Source organism: Equus caballus, chromosome 29 (assembly GCF_041296265.1).
Source record: "Equus caballus isolate H_3958 breed thoroughbred chromosome 29, TB-T2T, whole genome shotgun sequence".
Classification (NCBI taxonomy): domain Eukaryota; kingdom Metazoa; phylum Chordata; class Mammalia; order Perissodactyla; family Equidae; genus Equus; species Equus caballus.
The window spans coordinates 44,720,901-44,743,589 of NC_091712.1; the positions used below are offsets into that span (position 1 = coordinate 44,720,901).

At 35.0% G+C, this 22,689-nt stretch overlaps 1 protein-coding gene across 51 annotated transcripts in view; it reads right to left on the bottom strand.

Annotated features, from left to right (window-relative positions):
- ZMYND11 (zinc finger MYND-type containing 11) overlaps positions 1–22,689 on the bottom strand; it is a 116,232-nt gene that overhangs the window by 33,943 nt on the left and 59,600 nt on the right. For 10 of the 51 annotated variants that reach the window (XM_070254691.1, XM_070254693.1, XM_023631897.2 and 7 more), the window contains 2 exons: positions 10,780–10,939; positions 371–532 (listed from right to left, as the gene is read on the bottom strand). In XM_070254691.1, the coding sequence (XP_070110792.1) occupies positions 371–532; positions 10,780–10,939 (322 nt within the window). 51 annotated transcript variants of the gene reach the window in all.

Genomic DNA, 22,689 nt, shown 5'->3' on the forward strand with positions numbered 1-22,689 from the left:
CCAACCATGCGCCTTCTGTTAGCTGTTGTTTTCAGTAGTAGAGAGGACTGACTGAACAGACCTTGGCATGGGAGAGTATTTCTTGATCCATTAAAGGAGTGACACAATCCAGAGGCAAGTGTAAAGTAAGGGAAGAGAGTATATTTTTATGTGATTAAAACTTTCTAAAATCCATACCCTGAGTATGTTACGTGTCTGTGATATCCATTTATGAGTCCACTATGTTCATTTACCATCATTTCAGTAGGTAACCCCCACCCTCCAGCACTTTACCCATTAACCTGGCAAGACAACCTGGGGTATCTTTGTGCAGCTGTTGTTAATGAATTCCAACCCTCTGACCAGCACATTAAAGCTCATAGGTACTCACCCTGCAAACTGGGCACTGCCAGTGACTACTGCTGTCTCTAAGCCTGTACTCATCAGACAAACACTTGGAATGATACACACGAAAACACAGGTCACATATCAACACCTCTCCAGGCAAATGGCATTCAAAACAATACCAGTCATGATTTTCTGTTTCCCAGTCCTACAAAAAATACAAAATAATTTCGTATGACATTTTGTCAATATCTGCAATGACTAAGAACAAAATTGAAACTAAAGTCCATCAGAAGTTAGGCATTATAAACAATTTTAGACATTTACTGTATTAAAACAAGAGGGAAAATACACCTAGAAATTTGCTTCTTTAAATTTTAAATTCTTTCCTAAACAGTATTAATATTCAAAATGTCTTAAGGTGATCTGATAGCAAAACCAGTCCAAAATGAAGTAATTCCAAAGCCAATCCCAGTTCTAATGTTATCTTTCATTTTTTAATATAATCTATGGAAAAACTGCTTCAGTAAACTGAATACCCCAAACCAACATCTATAGCTTAGTATTTCAAATAAACAAACCTCTGTGTTGTTCTGCTCTTAAGAAATATATAGTAAGTACTTAGCACACTGTGGGAACAGAGAGAATAGTAATAAATGGTGATGCTCACTATTCTTATCTTCTCATCCATGGTATTGGATGCTTTATTGAAAATAACCATTAATCAGAATGTCCATGTTCTGATAGGTTGTCAAATTTTCAGGGTCTGTTGAATTTGGAAAAATAAATTGAAAATGTGAAACTAAAGGTTTAATCACATTCTCCAAAGGACATTACGATAAAAAACAAAAAAGGAAGTAGCTTATTTTCTTATTGGGACTATTCCTGGAAATAAAAGAACATAACTGCAGGTATACAGGTGTTCGTCAACATTTTCTTTTTTGTTACACTCTTTTTTGTACAGCCAAAACCATTTAAACATAAACAGGAAGATGTTATACGCTCTCTTAATTTAGAATTCATTCTTCATAAATATCACTCTTAGCTTTTATCAAAAAATACCTGTGTTAAGAGTGATAGATTAATTCTCACCCTTCTTTTGCAGATGTAATAACTAAATGAACATTTAGTGTAATCAAGGCCACTTCCGATGGGGATTCTGAAATTCCAAACTTGGGCTCTGCCATCTCTCTTCTCTTTATAAATCACTGTCTACACTGTTTCTGAGGTTGAGCAGCTTCTTCGCTCTCTCTTATATCAGTAACTTCCCCAATAAATGGGCTTCAACACAGTACTTGTTCAGTAAGCAGAACCTCCTTGGGTGCTTCAGGTTCGAAGTTTTACTGCTTATGATCATATGAGTGGCTACTACCCACTCCTTCAAAAGGGAAGAGTCACTAATGTTCCAAAATTCATGCCTTCCAATCCACATTGAGAGTCATGGCTAGAGTACATTAGTAAATTGTGCAACAATGTGATCTTTTTGGTTTGCTTTTTATTAAGAAATTGGTGGTCTTTATCGATCAAACTAATAAAGAAAAAATCATGACCATTTTAGTTACTTGCTGCAGATGTAAAAACTGCAAACTTACTTAGGTGGAGTAATTTCAGTCAGTCTGCTTAAAAAATTGTAATATACAGATTTGACCAAAAAAAACCACCCCCAAATCTGTATATTGTAGGAAAAAATCTACCTCACAAAGTCGAACACAGAGGCACCACAGAGACAAAATGTGTATATGGTGCTGGGCTGTACTAAAACAACAGCCACTGTGGACCCATTTCACACAGCTCATATGTAAGCTGCATTTTAGCTATTTTAATTTTTGTATCAAAAATAATTGATAAATTAGGTTTTAGTGGAGATAAGATGCTTTGTTCTATTTTTAATTAACAGAACTCTTTCCAAGTTTAACACAAAGAATTTGAAAGTATTTTCCTCATAGCTGACATCTTAAAGGATTTTGGTGGCTTATTTGACTCATTATTAACAAAAGAAACGGCCATCCTTTATCATTTTAAATTTTTTACATTAATTCATCTTCCTGTGATTCTCAAAATGGTAGTTACTAGGTTAACTAAGAAAAAGAAGCAAGACAGTATAATTTGGTGCATAGCTCCAGCCTCTCCACATTACCTCCTACCTTTTCCTTTCCCATCCTCTCTCATCCACTCCAGAAACAAAGATGAAAGTGGATCTTTCTTTGATGGGGTGTTTAATACTAGACTTGGTTTTTCATAAGACTTATATGAAAGTATAATTCAAATGAAGTAAAAGTAAAGAAACATTTGGATACCTATGTTTATATAATGGCATATAACTAACTCTGTTATCTGATATATGAGCTGGGTATGTATGTGCCATTCATTGTTTTAATCATAGCAATAGCTGTCTAGAACACATAAAACATGCAAAAGCCATGTTCAAAAGTTATTAGATTTGGAATCCAAGAAACATTTTTCTGATGTACAAATGATACACGCATGTTTATAACAGGCAGAGCTGCCTATAATTTATTTTTGTAAATAGAATTCATTTATATAGCGCTTTTGACTAATACTCAATAATGTATGCCAAAAATCTAAGTTTGTATTTTCACTGGATTTCACCAGATGTCAGCAACTACTTTAGAAACAGCCTGACTGACAGCATATACTATGTGAAATACCACTCCAATACTTCAAGAAAGTTTTTAAAAGCAAACCTACTAGCACAAAATTCAAAACTAGAAGCAATGTAAAGATAGTATGGTTTTAATGAACAATTCTAGCAAGAGTTAACTAAGCTAGCCTAAAGAAAGATAGAAACATAATACAAAAAAAAAAAGCAGAATTAAAGTAAAATAACATAGTGCAAAATTAGTTCACCTTGTTTGGGGTTGCTGTCCTGGAGAAAGGCTGCATACTGTAGGCCTTTCAAAATAAAAACAGAATAATCTTGGTCTCTCTACTATAACTTTGCTCAATATCAGGCAATACACAGAGCTAAAGGGATTTTGTACATGGTCAAACTGTTTATTTGCTATACGACTTATATTATTTTGCAGATGATATCAATTGCTAATCTATGAAGGTGCTAATCATAAATGAAAAGACAGTAGCATGCAAACTCAAGAGTCACTACTACTTTAAGAGGAAACTTTTGACACTAACACAAAAACTACCAATGGACATAGAGAAAAATCTCTAAGAATTCATGTGCCATGAAACCTACAATGATGTTAGAAAAACATTTTACTAACAAATTCAGTGCCATTATAAATTTGCACCAGACCATGAATGTATGTGTTATTGATCTGAAACTGGCTCAAGGTGGATTTCTTTTAAAGGCAGGATGATGAGTGTCAACGTGGTAAACTCATACTTCAGCACAGTGTGCAATTCACACAGGCTGCCTTCAGAACCCAGCAGTTGACACTCCTGCACCTGGAGCAGCCTGCTGACCTACGTCGGTGTCGCCGTGTACAGCATGTGGTTAGGGCTCTGGAGCCAGACTGGCTCAAATCCTGGCTCTGGCACTCACAGGCTGTGTGATCTGGGGCAGAAGACTTAGCTTTCCTATTTATCATTTTCTGTCTGTAAAATGAACAAAATAATAGTGCCTAGTTTACAGGGTTTTTGTAAGGATCAAAAGTCTTAGCTGGTGTTATTAATGTGGTTTATTTACTATAGCCCAAAAAATAGGAATTAAGTCACAAATGATGTGACGCTTGTAGCTATACATGTGCGATTTCTTTTTCAGGACTTTAAGTTCATTATGACAGCTGACTCACAACATTTCTGTACGCTAGATGGACCAAGAAATATCACTAGCTCACTTTAGAGATAACACTGAAGCAAGAGGGCTCAGTGGGAGAAACGTGTCTGGAACCTAGGCCTTTGGAACTAGAATCCACCCTCATCATATTCAAAAGAGACTTTAGCTTTTAAAGCTATTCCCTATTTCTGTGTAATGAGCAGATAAATCTTACATTATCAAATATGTGTTTGATGTGGTATTTTAACAAAGACACAATGTGAAAATTCTCTACAATTCTAGGTTTAGTTCAATTCTGTTAATAAATTCAGTTAATCATTGAGAGGCAAGAATTTGATAATTAAATATTTCCAGTAATTTTAAATATTTTTTAAACATTACAACATTGCTTAGTAAAACAATTTACAGAAGGAGAAAAAAAAGAACTCTCTCTCTCTCTCTCACACACACACACACACACACACACACACGCACACTCTCAATATAAGCTGAAAAGTTTCTAACAGGATAGCATGACCCAAAACATTCTATTGAATAAAATGAAAATTCTTGACCAAAGCAAGAATAATTTCTAAGTATAAGTACATTACAGTTTGAATACACATAGCCTGTAGTATAATTGGTTTTTAATTAATTAATAATCGCCAATACTTAGAAATAAATTATTATATTTTTGTATCTGAGACTGGTAAGAGGCCTTTGGAAGAAAGAAAAGTGTAGTTCTGCACATAATTAACAAAAATATAATCAAATATATTTCACTTAAGAAAAATCAACAGTATCCCAGGGGCATCAAGTTTTGTACTCAGGGCACTTAAAACATTAATCAATTTATGAGTATAATTATAATAAGAAAAATGCAAACATCTCAACTTAAAAAGAAATCTTACTTCACTCTGCCATATGAAGTGAGCTGGGAGAGTCAAGCTGTTTGAATTCCACAGGCCTCTCTCAATATTTTTTCAAGAACAAATCAAGGGAGCACTTCTTGCCATGGCTGTTCAATGGTGTTATTTCTTGGGAATAAGACATGAATCCAATCCCACCTTGTATCTAAAAGATGTGAGCTAAGCTTCAAAAGATAGATAAACCAGTGCTCCTTTCAGAATGGTCATTCTGAATTGGGAGAAGCAGGTGACAGGAAAAAGTGTCTATCTTGCCTATCGTGTCTATCTGTAAATTAAGACTCAATTCACTGATCCCCAATACCACACGTTAATCTCTTCAAGAAACCACAAAACATGTATTTTCATTAACTATGCTTCTTAAATGGAGTCAAAGGGCTGTCCTGGTGGCATAGTGGTTAAGTTCACACACTCCACTTTGGTGGCCTGGGGTTCATGGGTTCTGATGGCAGGTGTGGACCTACGCCACTCATCAGCCATGCTGTGGTGGTGTCCCACATACAAAATAGAGGAAGACTGGCACAGACGTTAGCTCAGGGACAATCTTCCTCAAGCAAAAGAGGAAGACTGACAACAGATGTTAGGTCAGGGCCACCTCCCTCACTGGAAAAAAAAAAAAAAAAAAAAAAAACCAAAAAAACCCACAGGTGCCAAACCCTTAAACAAATGAGAAAAGGCAAAAAATACAGAATTAATTCTACCTTTTCATTTATGCCTAGTTTAAAAGTCATACAAGGTCCTGCTTATTGTTAGGACAAACTGGGTTATGTGAAAAGAAAGTACTCAGACTGAAGCTGGACAGCACAGCCAGCCCTGACCTCACATCTGCAGTTGCTCTTGAATCATAAGTAGCCAAACTGGCAGAAGGGGTCTAACCAAAGATCAGATGTGGTCCCTACACTGATGCATGATTTCTGAACTGGCATTAACTATGAAAGAAGAAATGAGACCCTGAGTCCAGATTTGTCAGGTAAGTAAAGAAAGTAGTAGTTTCATAGTAAATGTCATTTTTTCACACTTTTAAGTCATTCTCTACACTGGTGTCCAAATCATTTAACGTCAGATCGAAAGTGTCTTTCAAATATTAGGGTAGAGTGATAGCTTTGTGCCAGGGATGGTCAATAAAGTTGGAAGTCACCAAATAAATAACAACTACTTCAATATCAAAACACATATTTGATATGCTTTATCTGCAAATGATCCGTAACTTAAGGTTACCTGCCCTACTAGATTACATTAAATATTCTTTATAAGACCTTCCTATCTTTAGGGAGCACCTTATGAGTAAAGAGTTTAACTCATAACAAATTAACTGTGTTTATTATGAAGGATGCTACTAAATACCAACAGCTCAGCCCAGCGAACCGTAAAATTCTGCTCGAGAAATAAATTTCTCAAGTTGTTAGAATAAAGGACATGAAATATTGTTATCAGATATGAATTGAATGTAGACGTCCATGTACATTTCTTTAGAGCAGGTAGATGATGAAGCACTCCACGAGAATACATAGCATTTCTTTAAAAAATCAAAAGAAAAAAGCCTTGATATAACAAAATGTTGAATGGTCAGACATCACAAAGTTTCACTCTGCCCTGGTCTATTGGCCTCTTACCAAAATAATTTCAGAAGTAATGAAAACCATCTCTAAAAGAATTATTTGGATCCTATGAGTGAATATTAATGACACATAAATCTGGAAGTTTTAGATGATCAGAGAAAATTTATTAACAGTATTTCCCAGGTTAAGCAAGATTGTCATTTAAAAAATTGGTTGGTTCATATACTTTTGCTTATTTACTAATATTTAAGCAAAGCACTTGAAATTGAGAGTGGCCTCATTTTTAATAACTACATTTTTCATTCTATGTCAAATGGACATATTTAAAATATCACCACGAAGATGCTTATTTATTACCTAATTTTATCATAGTTTCTCCAAATGAATTAACACTTCAAAATGGCTATAAATGATGGGTGAGACTGGCATCTCAAAATGTCTAAAAATCACTCTAACCTAATACAAGGAATCTGAGTAAAATGGAGGCCACTGTCTTTGACTTATACAGGCTTCCTTTTTAACAGATTATATATAATTATATCCTGACATGTTATTAGAGTTAGGCTTTTATTATATGATTGCTGGATTTAATAAAAATAATGCTACTCGAGATATGCATATTCTTCAATTGTATCAAGTTTTCAAAAATAAGCATGGAAAAAAGGTAGCAGAGGTGTAATAAAAACATGACACCAACAAACTCTTTGCTCAACTCTAGCTGAGTGGCATAAAGAAAGCTACACTCTTTCTCACCATAATTGTGGAAGCAAAGACAAAGAGAGCCCAGTCTCTTTCCTAATGCAAAAAAGGATTTCTATCAAGGGATATAACTCGTAGGACTTATCAAGAGAAATCAACGTTTTCCCCACCTGTGTGCTACAGCTACTATTTTTAGAGGCTACAGAAGGAAAAGAAGAAGAGCTTCACTATCCATTTTCAAGTGACAGAACTTCCTGAAAAAAGAATATTTGTAAGTCTGAATTAAGGTTTAAAAATGAATAAACAAAAAATTATATACCTTTCCTTCCCAAGGTCATATATATATATATATATATATATATATATATCTACTTGATTTTTTCTTCTCCTGATGTGGGGTCAGAAAGTCAACAAGGTGAATAATAATGTACATCTTTTTTTTTTTTTTCCTTTTCCTCCCCAAAGCCCTCCGGTACATAGTTGTATATTCTTAGTTGTGGGTCCTTCTAGTTGTGGCATATGGGATGCCGCCTCAGCATGGCCTGATGAGTGGTGCCATGTCCGTGCCCAGGATTCGAACTGGCAAAACCATGGGCCGCCGCAGCAGAGCACACAAACTTAACCACTCAGCCACGGGGCTGGCCCCTAATGTACATCTTTCAATTTAAAATCTCAAGTTTTTAGAGGCGTCATATCATATACAAGCTAGAAACATTACAAAGGGGGGGTCCCAGACTCCAAGGTCAGCGTGCAGGGCTGTCACCAGCCCACAGAGTACCTTTGTGCAAATTAGATAAGGCGATCCTTCCTTAAGACTCACTTTGTTAGGATAAGACACTTTATCGCCATATGCTAGAGAACTGCTGAATAAACATACAAGTATATGATGTCTGAGAAGTGAGTGACACTTCCTAAGTTGTACAGTTCACAACTGGCTCTCATACTCAATGGCCTGCATACATGGGCCACACAGTCCCTACAAACACACAGAGCTGGCCAGTGTGACATGCTTGTGCTGTGCCAAGAGTGACGCATATCAGTTGTGGGTCCTTCTAGAGTACTCTTAGGGAATGAAAGTTGAGCACATGACAGCCCCTGGGTAGCTAGGTGGTACACCAGCCACAGTTATGAGATATACATATAATTAGTCTCATCATTTTACAGATCCAGCATCGTAAAGGAAAACCTCTTTACAAATCTCCTTGTGCTTGGGGATACAGGTTGAAAAGTAAAAAGACCATAATGAGAATTTTCATTTGTATGGTTAGTAAGAAATTTGTGCTTTTGCTACACTATATAGGCATTTCTTGTTTTAAGCATATTTATTCACTGGTCAAAAAATTGCTCTGAGTACACAGTTGTATGCTTTATATAGATAATCTCATTTAATCCTTAAAACAATCAAATGAAATAGATATTAATATACCATATTACAGCTGAGGATCGGAGGTTAAGAAATTTCCTCAAGGTCACACAACTAAATAAATGCTTGAGATGAGACTGAAAAGCCCTTTCTATTGTAACATATAAGACCTTACCTCTTTCTACTACATTACACTGCCTTTGGATTTTTAATATTTGCATATTGTATAAACAAGGCACAATTTTTATATACTCAGGTGTATTTATATCATAAATGCATACTTTGTATAAAAATGTGAATAATAACCAACCAGAGTTAATAAAATCTGTACACTGGTTGTATGCTTTACATGTAAGATTTCATCTAGAAAAAAGAAAAAAGAGAAAGATGATGCTACAAATACATACAGTAAGGACATGTAAAAATAAAAGATATTATACAGAACCTAATTAGTGGCGAATGTATAATAGCTCACTAATGCTTGTTGAATTAAACTGAGCAAATAAACTTCAACTTGAAGAGGAAGAAAGCATATGGAAAAGCACAAATCTAAAAAGCAAGGAGAAATAAAATCAGTTTTATGAAAAAATGAATACATGACCCACAAACCAAAATCTTGTAGATTGTTACATTTACTATTGGTTAATTACTGTGTAAATTTCAGAAATTATCAGTATAGCCTTCTAGACTAAATCCGTAAGTTTCTAAGTGTTTGGGGATTGAAAATTTTATGTTATCCGGACTATTTTGAGTATATAATAAGCTATCAATTATCAGTGGTCCTCATTTAAATGTCTGATGTAGACAGACTTACATCACTTGATATTGTTATTATTATTATGGCTTGGGACCCAAAGTTTCTTTATTGGCAACAAAGATTCCCTTTCTGTAAGGAAGTCAACAGAAAAATTATTCTGATATAAACATTTTCACTTAAGTTTTCAAGAACAATAGAGTGCACAAATCAAATAATACCAGTGACATTAAGCATTTTTTCTTCCATGTTTTCTTTTTGTTGATAATGTGATTTTTCTTTCCTGAAACTTTGAAGGCAGAGATTAAAATGACAAAAACTGAGGTAAAATGGAAGCACTTCTGTATTAATTTATAACTTATCATACCTGCTTCCATGTACTAACTCCACCCAGACAATGTGTTACCACTTCATTGCTCTCAGACCTGACAGGTGAGTGTGTGTTTGCTGTCTCATCTGCTGTGGAGCCAGAAAGGGAAATATGATCCAAAGTTTTTGGGAAGTATTTCCACAAAGAATCAGTTTTAAGATTTTGTCTCATTTTTCAGATTTTAAAGAATTCATGATAAAACACCCTCAAAATACCTAATTATTAAATCCATTTCTATGAGAAACTAAAAAAATTAATGTCTATTATACTTGAAAACTATCATCTTAAATAATGTTCCTTTGCAAAAATTAAGATTTTTCCAATCAAACTATTAGAAATATCAAAAGCAAATAGGTAGGAAGATAGAAATATTACACATGAAACCAATCTTTACATAAGAACAAAATGTACTTCTCAATGACACCAAGAGGAAACAGAAGACTAAAATATCATAACCTAAGAGTCAAAGTAAGAACCAGGTAAAAATATAAAGAAAATCAACTTTGTCTTTCCTATGATTTCTGTGCAAGTGCCACAAAACCAGCTGTTGTCATTGTGTGTGGAGACAGTGGCCAGGGGAGCCTACCACCCGGAACCTCTGTGCTCTGCACACCTAGCTGAAGGGCGGCTCTGGGCTCTGCCGTCACCCACCCTGAAGCGAGATGCTCAGCTGAGAAGACAGCTGACCCCTTTCAATCTGTCCAGACAGCATCAACATTACCCTGTATTGAAACATTTTCCTTTTTACTAATATTTATTGAAGAAAACACTTAGGAATACCATTAATTGTGTGTACATTTGTTTGTTTTGTTTTTGGATTCAAGATAAGCTAGACAGAGAAAGCAAGCTTGTTGTAAAAGTGATTTTTCTCCTAAAAAATCAGGGAGCAAAGTCTCCATCTTACCAGTGTAGGTCCTTAACGTTAATAAAAAGTGTTAAAGTGAAACATTACTAAACTTCTGAAAATAAATTTCTATAGGTTGTATTTAAATAATGTTAAAAAACTTAAAGTCAGCATCTCCAAATCTATCGAACAAAAGATACTTACAATCTCATCTCCTGGCAACCAATATCCTTCCTGTTCAATACCAGCTTTGGAACCTTTGCAGCCCACTGTCAGAGTCTCCACAATGAGACCATCCTTCACAGCTAAGCTCAGCTGACGGGTGGTCTCTTTTGGATGCATACCGTGGACTCGAGACATATACCTGAACACAGAGGAAAAAAAGATTTAAAAATATCTTAGTACTAAAAAATAAAAATGAGAAAAAGAAATAAAATAGAGGTGACTTATTTCTTTTATTATGACTTGTACTAATGGGAGCCCTGCTGGAATGGAGGGAGAGAGGGAGAGTTCTGAATACTTAACTCTTTCAATTATCATAGTATCTTAAACCTTAATTCTATTTCGTATATTTAGAGGAATATTTGTTCAAAATAATCCCAAACCAGCAAATATAAATCACTTAACAGATTTTAGATAACATCCCATTTAGTTCTAGCCTCTGGAGCAATTACCACTAATTTCCACTCTGCAGACTCTAAATTTAGAAGTTTATAATCTCCAGCCACAGGACTTTAGAATGTAAAATACTTTTACTCAAAACTTAAGAAATGACACCAAAGAAAATAGAGGAATTACATGAGTGGTTGTCCACATATAAAGAAAACAAGAATGCACATTTGATCAATAAGGCAAGAACGTGCTTTTCAGTGAAATATGCTGTGGACTGGATCACTAAAGCATACAAGTGCTCTCTGAGTTACATGGGCCAGCTCTGGTGGCCTGGTGGTTAAGTTCAGCGCGCACCACGGTGGCAGCCTGGGTTTGGTTCCCGGGAGTGGTCTACACCCATCTGTTAGCAGCCATGCAGTGCTGGCGGCCCACATACTAAAAACTAGAGGAAGATTGGCATAGACCTTAGTTCAGGGCAAATCTTCTTCAGCCAAAAAAAAAAAAAAATTAGTGTTTGAAACATACCCTGGACCATAGAGAATAATGGTGCAGATTCCCTTGTATTCATCAATTATATTGAACTCTTGTTAACATTTGGGAAATTTGCTTCATATCTTTTTTTATTTTTTAAGGAAATATAAGGTTATAGATACAGCTGAATTTGTGCCATTTTCCATTCCACCCTAAACAAACTCCAACACCCTCTACCAGTAAACGTCTGGGCATCAAAGAGTCCTTTGGATATCCAGATACAAAAACATAATATGAGACAAACCACAACGGCCTCAGACTCTCCAGAGAAACATTCCATGCTGGAAGACGGGGAACAAAGCCCATGAGTCCTCGAGGAAATTAAGCAGGACAAGAATTTTATATCCAATTAATCTGTCATTTAAGTCTCAAAGCATTCAAAACAAATCATCTTGAAGATGCAAGAACTCATCACTGAAGAACCTTCTAAGCTCAGGGGACGAATTTCAACAGGAAAAGCAAATCCCCAGCAGAAGGAGTGATGGCGAGAATTCTGTGTCTCAGTCTCTGGAAGAGAACTGTTTTCTGTTTAGGAGATAACTAACTTTTAAACAAGCGCCTGCTTTCTCTGCCCATGCAGTTAACTGAGGGCTAAAAGAAAGAGACAGATGGGGAGTGTGGCTGATGTCGTGTTGGCTGTACAGACAAAGGTCAACACTAACAAAAATAACCAACTGAAGTTTGGAATGTGGGGAAGGGACATGGGCAAAAGGGCAAATGTACTATTCCTCACTGTTCACGGTAGGGAGACAACAGAATTACCACAGGAATTAAGTAGATTATTTACGTTTACAAAGGTACCCTTAGAACAAAAACTCTAATGTTCTAAATTATCTGAAGAAACTCATAAAAAACACATTAAATAGTGTAATACATAAAATACATACATGTAATACATAAAATGTACATGTACATACATGTAATACACAAAACACATACATGTAACACATAAAATACATTATGTAGTAAAACATAAAAACAACAAAAGAAACAATAAAACAAAAAGGATACGAAATATGATGAGAGGACCAAAACCAAAGAAGTTAGTCTTTTAACTCAACAATTAAAAGAAAAAAACAGACTGAATCACAAAAAATATGCTGTCTACAGGAGACATATTGAAAAGTGACTCATTTACAAAGAATGGGCAAAGGCATATCATAAAAACTCAACCCAAATGAAGCAGAGTCAACACTGCAATGGAAAGCATTTGGAATCCAGGGCAAAAATCACTTTAAAAAACACAAACAGGGCATAGACAGTTATAAAGCAAAAACTATAATAATAAAGGAAATATCGACAATACAGAATTATGAGACTTTAATTCACTCCTCTCAGTCCACAAAAACATCTACTAGACAAAATTACGTATGGATACAGAAGATCCAATTAATAAGACAAATCCAGTTGAAATTATTCTGAAACCCCAAAAATACCTTCAGTAGGTCCAAGAAACATTCTATCAAGTTTAGCGTAAAATCAGCCACAAAAACAACCTTAATAGATTCCCAAAGTGATACAGACATTTGCTAGTGCCACTGAAATTAAACCAGATATTAAACCATTGAATTAAAAAGGTTATCTAAAAGTTGCAAAAAAATCTAAAAATAATTAAAAAGCTAAAGCAGTGCCAGCTGAAAAACAAAAATTGTAAAACTAACCAATATTAACCCAAGAGCTCCTTCTTAGGGAAAAATAAAAAAGAGATCAGCTAATCTAATCAAAAATGAAGATACAAAATGCAAAAATACACAAACTAAGAAATGTTTACAGAGACACAGCCGTACGTAAAGAGGAAATTAAAATAGTCATAAGCAACTATTTGGTCATTTCTAAGTAAAAATATAAGATAAACACTGTGGTTTTCTAGGAAAATATAAATAACCAAAACTTGACCACACACACACACAATTACTTAAAAAGGACACTTTCCAAAGAAATAAATAGAGGAAGTTGGAAAAGAGCTTCCCCAGAAAAACACCAAGTAGGAATACATCTATCAAACTTTTAATGACCAGATAACTCCAACATCATTTAAATTCTTCCAGGACACAATAAAGAAGGAGAAACAAGGAATCTAGGATAATGCTGGTAACAAAACTCCACAAAAACAGCACAGAAAAAAGAAAACCAGTGTCTCACAGAAATACTAGTATAAAATTCTAAATCAAATATTTGAATATACAGTTTAATATTACATATTAATATAAATTAATAAACGTTAATACATTAATATACTCAAATATCAGAATATACCATAGGCAAGTATTAAACTCCAGGATTTCTAGGAAGATTTAATATTTTGAAATCTTCACCCCATTAATAGATCAAAAGTGAGAAATTATGAAGATTTCTCATATTGAAAAGGTATTTAGTAAAATTCTACATCCAGCCCCTAACAAAATAGGAATGAGTAAACACTTCCTTAACCTGATCAGGAATGTTCAAAGACGTCTTTAACACTCTGCTAAAGATGATAACCAACACAGCTGAAATAGAGAAAGAAATGGGGTATAAAAGTTGGGAAGGAGTTAAAATGATCATTATTTGCAGATCTCTTATCTAGAAAACTCAGGAAAATCAGCTGATGCAGTATTTTAAATAATCAAATAATTTAATCAATTATTTACAGTTAGGAGACTTAAAATAAGACAAGATCTCAATTATTTACAACAGCAATAAGAAACATAAAATACCACTTAATAAATAGAAGAAATGACAAGATCTGTATAAAGAAAATTCTGAAATGATACTGACACAAAAGAAGATGAACAAATGGAAAGATATGCCCGATATTTGGATGGAAGACAACAAAACCCGAACTGCCTCTAAGACAATTTAATTAAATACCACCACAAAGTAGGCAGGTTGATTCTAGAGTTCTGTAGAAAATTAAACAAGAACTTCCCAGAAAATTCTTTAAGGGTAATATCACATACTGAAACGGTACAGTGCTAAAGTAAGTAAAATAATGTGGAACTAGTGCATGAAGAGCAGACCAATGGAACAAAACACAAAGTTCAGAAAGAGATCCAAATACACATTTTGATTATAATAAAGGTGGCAATTCACACTAGTGAGGTAATGATTGACTAATCAATGCACGATGTTGGGAGAATAAGCTAGCTAGCTGGAAAAAAGTAAAGATGGAGCCGTATGCACCCATAAATAAACTCTGGATAGGTCAGATTTAAATATTAAAAACAAAACCACAAAATTATTAGAAACAAAACACAGAAGAATAATGGTATGAGAAAAACCTTTCCCAATATGAAACAAAAGCCAGGTGATACAAGAAAAGCCTGAAAAATTTACACAAAATCAGCATTTTCTACATACAAAACAAACACAATAAGCAAAGTTAAAATACAAATGACAACCTGGGAAATATATTTGTTACACATATAACCAAAGACCTAACTTAAATCCTATATAGATTCCTAATACATATAGAACTCCTACTAATTAACAAGAGACCAAGAAATAACCTTTTCTATCTGTCATATTCATAGTCTGACACACTGCGTTGGTGGACGGGGCTCGATGGGAAACACAGCACTGGCGAGATGTAAATAAGCACCACCCTGTGGAGGCAAACATGGTGGTAACATCTGCCCAAAACAGAAACGTGCACACTCTTTGAGCCAGCAACTCCACTCCTAGATATTCATCCTATAGATATACTTAGACATGTGTGAAATAATATATATACGAGGAAGAAAATTCATCTTAGCATCGTTGGCAGCAAGAAAAGATTAGAAATAATGTAAACATACATCTTAGGGAACTGGCTAATTTATAGTATAACTATATGATTATTCTATAATCATTAAAATAAATGATGCAGTGTTACAGACATTAAGATGACATAAGCTCTAAGATATATTTTGTTTAAAAAATCATGGTACAGGGTTTACTATCCAAAATATATAAAGAAGTCACAACTCAAGAGCAAAAAACCAATCTCATTAAAAAATGGGCAGAAGATCTAAATAGACATTTTTCCAAAGAAGACAAACAGATGGCCAGCAGATACATGAAAAGGTGTCCAATATCACTAATCAGGGGAATGTCAATCACAACCACAATGAGATAGCACATCAAACCTGTCAGAATGGCTATTATCAAAAAGACAAGAAATAACAAGTGTTGGCGAGGATGTGGACAAAAGGGAACTCTCGTGCACTGGTGGTAGAAATGTAAATTGGTGTAGTCACTATGGAAAACAGCATGGAGGTTCCTCAAAAAATTAAAAATAGAACTATCATATGATCCAACAATCCCACTTCTGGATATTTATCCAAAGAAAACAAAAACACTAATTTGAAAAGATATCTGCACCCCATGTTCACAGCAGCATTATTCACAAGAGTCAAGACATGGAAACAACCTAGTGTCCATCGATGGACAAATGGATAAAGAAAATGTGGTGTGTATATATACACAGAATGGAATATTACTCAGCCATAGAAAAGAATGAAGTGCTGCCATTTGTGACAACATGGAAGGACCTTGAGGGCATATGCTATCATAGATACAGAGAACAGACTGGTGGTTGCCAGAGGCTGGTGCGGGGAGGTTTGGGGGGGCAAATGGGTGAACAGAGTCAAAGGCACAAACTTCCAGTTATAAAATAAGTCATGGAGACGTAACATACAGCATGATGACTACAGCTGATAATACTATACTGCATATGTGAATAGATCTTAAAAGTCTTCACCACAAGAAAAAGAAATTTTTTTTAACTATGTACAGTGACAGATGTTAACTAGATTTACTATGGTGATGATTTCACAATACATACAAATATCAAATCATTATGTTGTGCATTTGAAATATAATGTTATTTGTCAAATATACTTCAATAGAAAAACGAAAATCGGTGAAAAAAATCATGGTATAAAATGGTACAATTTCTCAAAACCATTATATAATATCTCTGTTTATGCATAAGAGTTCTTGAGGCATACTCCAGAAACTGTCAAAAGAGGTTACCTCTGAGGGGAACTGAAGACATTTTTTCACAGTATGCTCTTTTGAATTTTGTTTGGGAATCTATTAGCTAAAGACTGTTTTTACTTTAAAAAGTAGCTCCCATTACCATCCCTCCAGCAACATATGATAGCTCCTTTCTCCCACACAAGCTGCCAATCTTGGGCAGTTTCCTCTCTTCCTTTTCAAACTCACCTTGGCTCTTGGTCCTTTACTCATCCATAATAATTTTAGAATCAGTTTGTCGAGGTCCATGAAAGACACTGTTGTGATTTTGATTAATTTATTTGAAGAGGATAAATATCATTATAACATTAAGTCTTTCTTTATTTATATCTTCTTCTATGTCCTTAATAAAGTTTTATAATTTTCTCTATAAAATTCTTGCATATCTTTTGGGTTTTTCCTAGATACCGCATATTTTTTGTTTCTTTTGAAAAAGGTATTTCATTTTAGATAATATTTTTTGCTTGGTGGTTGTTAGGATATACTGAGAAAACTTACTAAACTCTCGTTAGTTTGAAGCGTGTCTGTTTAAGTGAAGTCTATTGAACTTGTCTTTTCCTTTCGTGTTGATTAGGATCTCTAGTACAATGTACACCCTATGTATAACAGTGGGCATCCTTGTTTCAGATTTTGCAAGAGATTCTTACAGTAGTTCACCATTAAATGTGACACTTGCCAATGGTTATTGGTAGATTTGTTTTACTGATGTAAACTGTTAAATATAAATACAAATACGATCTTGCTACAGAATAATGGTATCAGTTATTAAGGAAATTCCTTTCCAGCCCCAGTTTGCTGTTTTGTTTAGTTTTTTTAACAAGAATGGCATTACATTTTATTATCCCTTGATATATTTTAATCCACTGAATTTCACCCCACAAATGGGTCTTCTTAGTCACTATGTACTCAAACAGCTACAGAGCATGGATTAAGACACAATAAAAGAAGAGTTTGACTTTATCTTCAGTGATAGTATGCTGGGCTCAACTTCCTTAGCTAAAACAGAACTGAAAAACTAAAGCCACTTATTTTGGTCCTTCAGTCTTGAGTGACTACAAAAGATGTACACAAGGAAGGACTCAGAGCCCTTTTCATAGGGACAGGATGATCAGGGAAGGGTATGGATGAAGGATTAATACTAACTAGAACGTGAGAACCACAGCAATGCAAAAAAATGCTTCCTCCTAGTACTGCTACAGCCTGGATATGCAACAGATCTGAGTTAAGGGCTTTTGTTTTCCAAATGAAAAGTTTGGGTTTAGCCAATTAGAAGGAAGAGTAAGTGATCTAGTAGTCATTAAAAAGTGTCGTCTAAAGGCAAATAACATGTATTCATTATTTAAAATAGCTGTTACATGTGCATTTGAATTTTTTGCAAATACTTGTAGGCACTATTTAACTCCCTTTAAGGCCTTAGATTGACAGGAACTATTTGCTGACCTATCTGCAATTGTAGTCAGAAAAGGTTAGGTGCCACTAGTGGGAGCAGATGACAAAATTATTTTAGATAGTGTCTTGCATAAAACTGGTACTTAATAAATGCTTGCTGAATATATAAATGAGTGTTAGAGAATTTCAATGTGATCTTTTAGAATCTTTTGTTTTAAATTAATTTCAGACTTGCAGAAGAATTGCAAAAATAGTAGAGTTCCCATATACCCTTTACCCAGCTTTTCCTAACATCTTATATAAAATAGTATAATTATCAAAATTTCTCAATTTCTTTTTCTAAAATTGTACTTATTTTTTAATTTATATATAATTGACATATAACATGTTAGTTTCGGGTGTACAACATAATTCAATATTGGTATATATTGTGACAAGATCACCACAGTAAGTCTAGTTAACATCCAAACATTTCTTAGTTTCTTAATTAACACTGGTACCATGTAGCACACTGGTACTTTAAACTACAGACTTTATCCAGGTTTCACCAGTTTTTCCACTGTTCTTTTTCTGTCTCATGGATGAATATAGGATCTCTCAATATGTGATTTCATGAGCTTAGAAAACATCCAAAAAGTAAACAGATGATATCATAAAAAAGGAAGAAAAGTGAGTAATAACTACCCTTCCTCAGCAGAAATTATTATAAAGTATTCTATTGGAACAGTGGCAACAACGAGGTTGGTATGGAATTTGATTGTAGCTGACAGTACCAGCAATTTTGAAAAAATGTAGTATGACACAAAAATTTCAAACAAAAGAGCAATACAAAAGCTCAGAATATCTAGAAATAGTTCCAAATACACAAAAATCTAAATATGAAAGGCAAGCATTACAAAAGAAGGGAAAACTTAACAATATTTAGCAAGTAATAGTGGAATAACTAAATAGCAATCTGGATAAAAATAATTTAGATCTACATCACACAAGTTTTGAATGACTTAAATATAATAGAAAAATAAGAATAAATTAGAACAAAGTATTAGTTAGCTACTTGGGAGACCAATTATGAATTATAACAATGGAAGAAACAAAGGTAAAGATAGATTTAAACATAAAAATTAAGACGGCAAAATATAAGCATGAGAAGACTAAAACAGGAAACAAGGAATTAGCAAAAAGATATACTGAGCACGACAAAGGTTAAATACATACCTATCAACACAGCTGAGGTGCCAGAGGTTTCTTTTTTGTATGTGTGGTCTATGCAATAGGTCCAAAACTTATATGAGCAAAGCAAGACCTTTGGTTTAATATTTACTGTGACAGAAACCATCAGTAAACTGCAAGTCAACAAACACAGCTTATAAAGTAATGTCTAAACTTGAGGAATTCCTTACATTCTCCTACTATTCTCTTCTTTTTTGGAAAAAAAATCTGATTCTGGCACGCATTTTTCTTAAAAAGAAGTGAGCCAGAGCACGGAAGATGGTAAGTAAACAAGGACTAACGTCATCTTACTGAGCATTACAGGCTAAGTGTATTGCATAAGCCTTAAGATTGTCCTGAGTTAATCATAAATAAATTCTGAAGGATTGAGCAATTATACAATACCTTAAATATAAAAAGGTCCCAATCCATTATTCCTTTCCTTAGATTATCAAGTACCCAGGCAGGTTAACTTCAAGTGAAAATACTTATGTTAATAATTCAGGTGACAGTCACTCCAGGTCTCTCATTTTCTTACATTTGCTTATCCATCACAGGGACTTATGTTCTTCAAATAAACAGGCAAAAATACCAATCTGGGTTTGAGATGCATTCACAGTGGCCATCTAGTCTCCTTTTCTAATTTCACTTAGCACAAGTCATGAAATAGTATGTAAATGTCTAATATTTAAATGTTATATTCAATTTCTCTGAACTTTTTCAATAACTTTTTAATTTTTGCCCATCCTATCCATCTCCTTTCCTGTAATTTTCCCCAGTGTCTCTCCTAAGATACTACTTTCTAACTGTTGCCGAGCACTGAAGTATATCCAAGCAACAGAATGCAAAACCCTAAGTTGTTTCATCTCCCTTGAGATAATTCCGCATGTTCTAAGACAAAAAAATATAGTTAATGGTAAGAGCCATTGCTGATTTAACATTTTTATAAAAGTAAGAAACGTCATGAGTCATAATTTCCGAAAAGTAATTATCTATCTTTAACCCTTCTAATAATGACTCAATCTCAGAAATTTGTGTCACATTGTTTGAAATGAATACGCAATCTCATGTCGCTTAATGACAGGGATACCTTCTGAGAAATGTCTGTTAGGCAATTTCGTCATTGTGCAAACTTCACAGAGTGTACTTACACAAATCTAGATGGTAGAGCCGACCATACAGCTAGGCTGTGTGGTACTAATCTTGTGGGACCACTGTCGTATATGTGGTGCATCCTTGACCAAAACATCATTATGTGGTGCATGACTGTATCGTGAGATGGGCACACTAATGAAAATAGTATAAGTATGATCATATCCTGTGGAAGAAAAAATCACCACAAAATGCAATGTTTTCTGTTAATTAAAAAACATAACGAACACCTGTACTGTCCTCTTGTCCCTTACAACAACTTCACACCACTGAGGAGTCTAGAGGCCTTCATTTTGATGGAAATATAACACACTTATTTTAAGTGTATTCTGGATGATCTGGATAAAGTTAGTACTGCTTCATAATGTCAGTACCTAATGGCTCCCAACTGGCCCTGGTGAACTGGCTCAGGGGCTGAAAAAAGACTAAATCGAAACATCATAATCATAAAACTTGATATAAAAATTTAAGTGAACATTGGTCTAATCTCTTAATGCTAAAGGACATTCTGAGTATAAAAGCTACAGCAATAACAAAGGATCCAAATATCTGACTAGATAAGAAATGTGGAATTGCTCCATGACACAAAAACTCCAATTTTTTTCCTAGCCTCTAGAGTATTTACCATTAATTTCCATTCAGTAAATTAAAAGCAAACAATAAAATGCAAAAGCATTCATCACAAATATGACAAAGAGCTTAAATCCTTAAAACACAAAACTCAATAATAAGAAAACTATTTCACCTGTCATGTGAACAAGATATTTAAAATTATTCTCAGTGCTGATAAAGATGCATTAAGACAGCCACTCTCAAGACAGTGCTGTTGAAAATGTCTTTTGGAAAGCATTTTGCATTATCTATCAACACTTTATAGATGATCCTACATTTGACTCAGTTATTCCACTTCTATGGAAATAATTTGAGATGGGACACAAGATTTACGTAGAAAAATATTCCTCACATCATGAAATTTTATAGGGGAAAAAAGGATCTAAATGTCCATAATAGTAAAATAAATTATGGATATAAAATGAGTTATATATCCATACAACAGAACATAATGCAGTTAAAATTGTTTCAAAAAACATAATGGTGGTCAGCAACATGGTGGAGTGAGCTCACCCAGGACTCTCTCCCCTCCGAATTACAACCAAAAGAAGCAACTGCATTCCAACCAAAAGTAATCCTAATAGCACAGAAATCGTCAGAGACCCACAGCAGCCAAATGATGGAGGGCGGAGAGGCTGGAGCTGCCCTTGGAGGAGCTGGAGCAGGTTAGGAGAGAACTTCGCTTCCTCCCCTAGAGACTGGGATCGCTGCTGTGGGTGTGGGAAGGAGCGGGAGAGGGGCCACGCGTCCGCGGGATCACCCAGGACTCCCACAGACCCGTGGGGCGGAAATCCTCTAATGGGGGAAAGCTTTCGCGTGGGGCAACCCCATCAAGCCAGGGTCCCGGGAACTCAGAGAGCGAGAGCTGATTGGAATCCAGGTCTGCGTGAGAGAAAGTGCCCCTCCTCCCCCAACCCACACTGTGTGCCACCATCACAACTGAAGGCGGAGGGCTCAGAACACGCTGCTCTCGACCCCCATCTAGTGGCGACAGGCTGTAACTGCAGCCGAATAATGCATCATGTGCAAAAACTGCTCCTCTACCATCCAACAATTTATAAAAGCTCCAGACCAGAAGGAAAACAATAAAAACACAGAATTATGTCCTGAGGACTCAGAAATAGGTAAACTAAGTGAAAATGAATTTAGAGTAGCTATCATCAAAAAACTCAATGATGTAAAGGGAAATATAGAGAAACAAGTCAACAAGTTCTGGAGTTACTTCACAAAAGAGATTGAAACTATAAAGAAGAATCAATCAGAAATACTAGAGATGAAAAATACAATGGATCAGATAAAACAGAATACCGATTCCCTGAATGTCCATGTAGACACCATAGAGGAGAAAATTAGCATAATCGAAGATAGACAGGCTGAATGGCTCCAGACAGAGGAAGAAAGAGAACTAAGAATTTAAAAAACTGAAGAAAATCTCCGAGAAATAGCTGACTCAATGAGAAAATGCAATTTAAGAATAATAGGAATTCCTGAGGGTGTGGAAAAGGAAAATGGAGCAAAAAGTGTGCTCAATGACATAACAGCAGAGAACTTCCCAACTCTAGGGATTGAGAGAGAAATGTGTGTGGAGGAAGCTTTCAGATCTCCTAGATT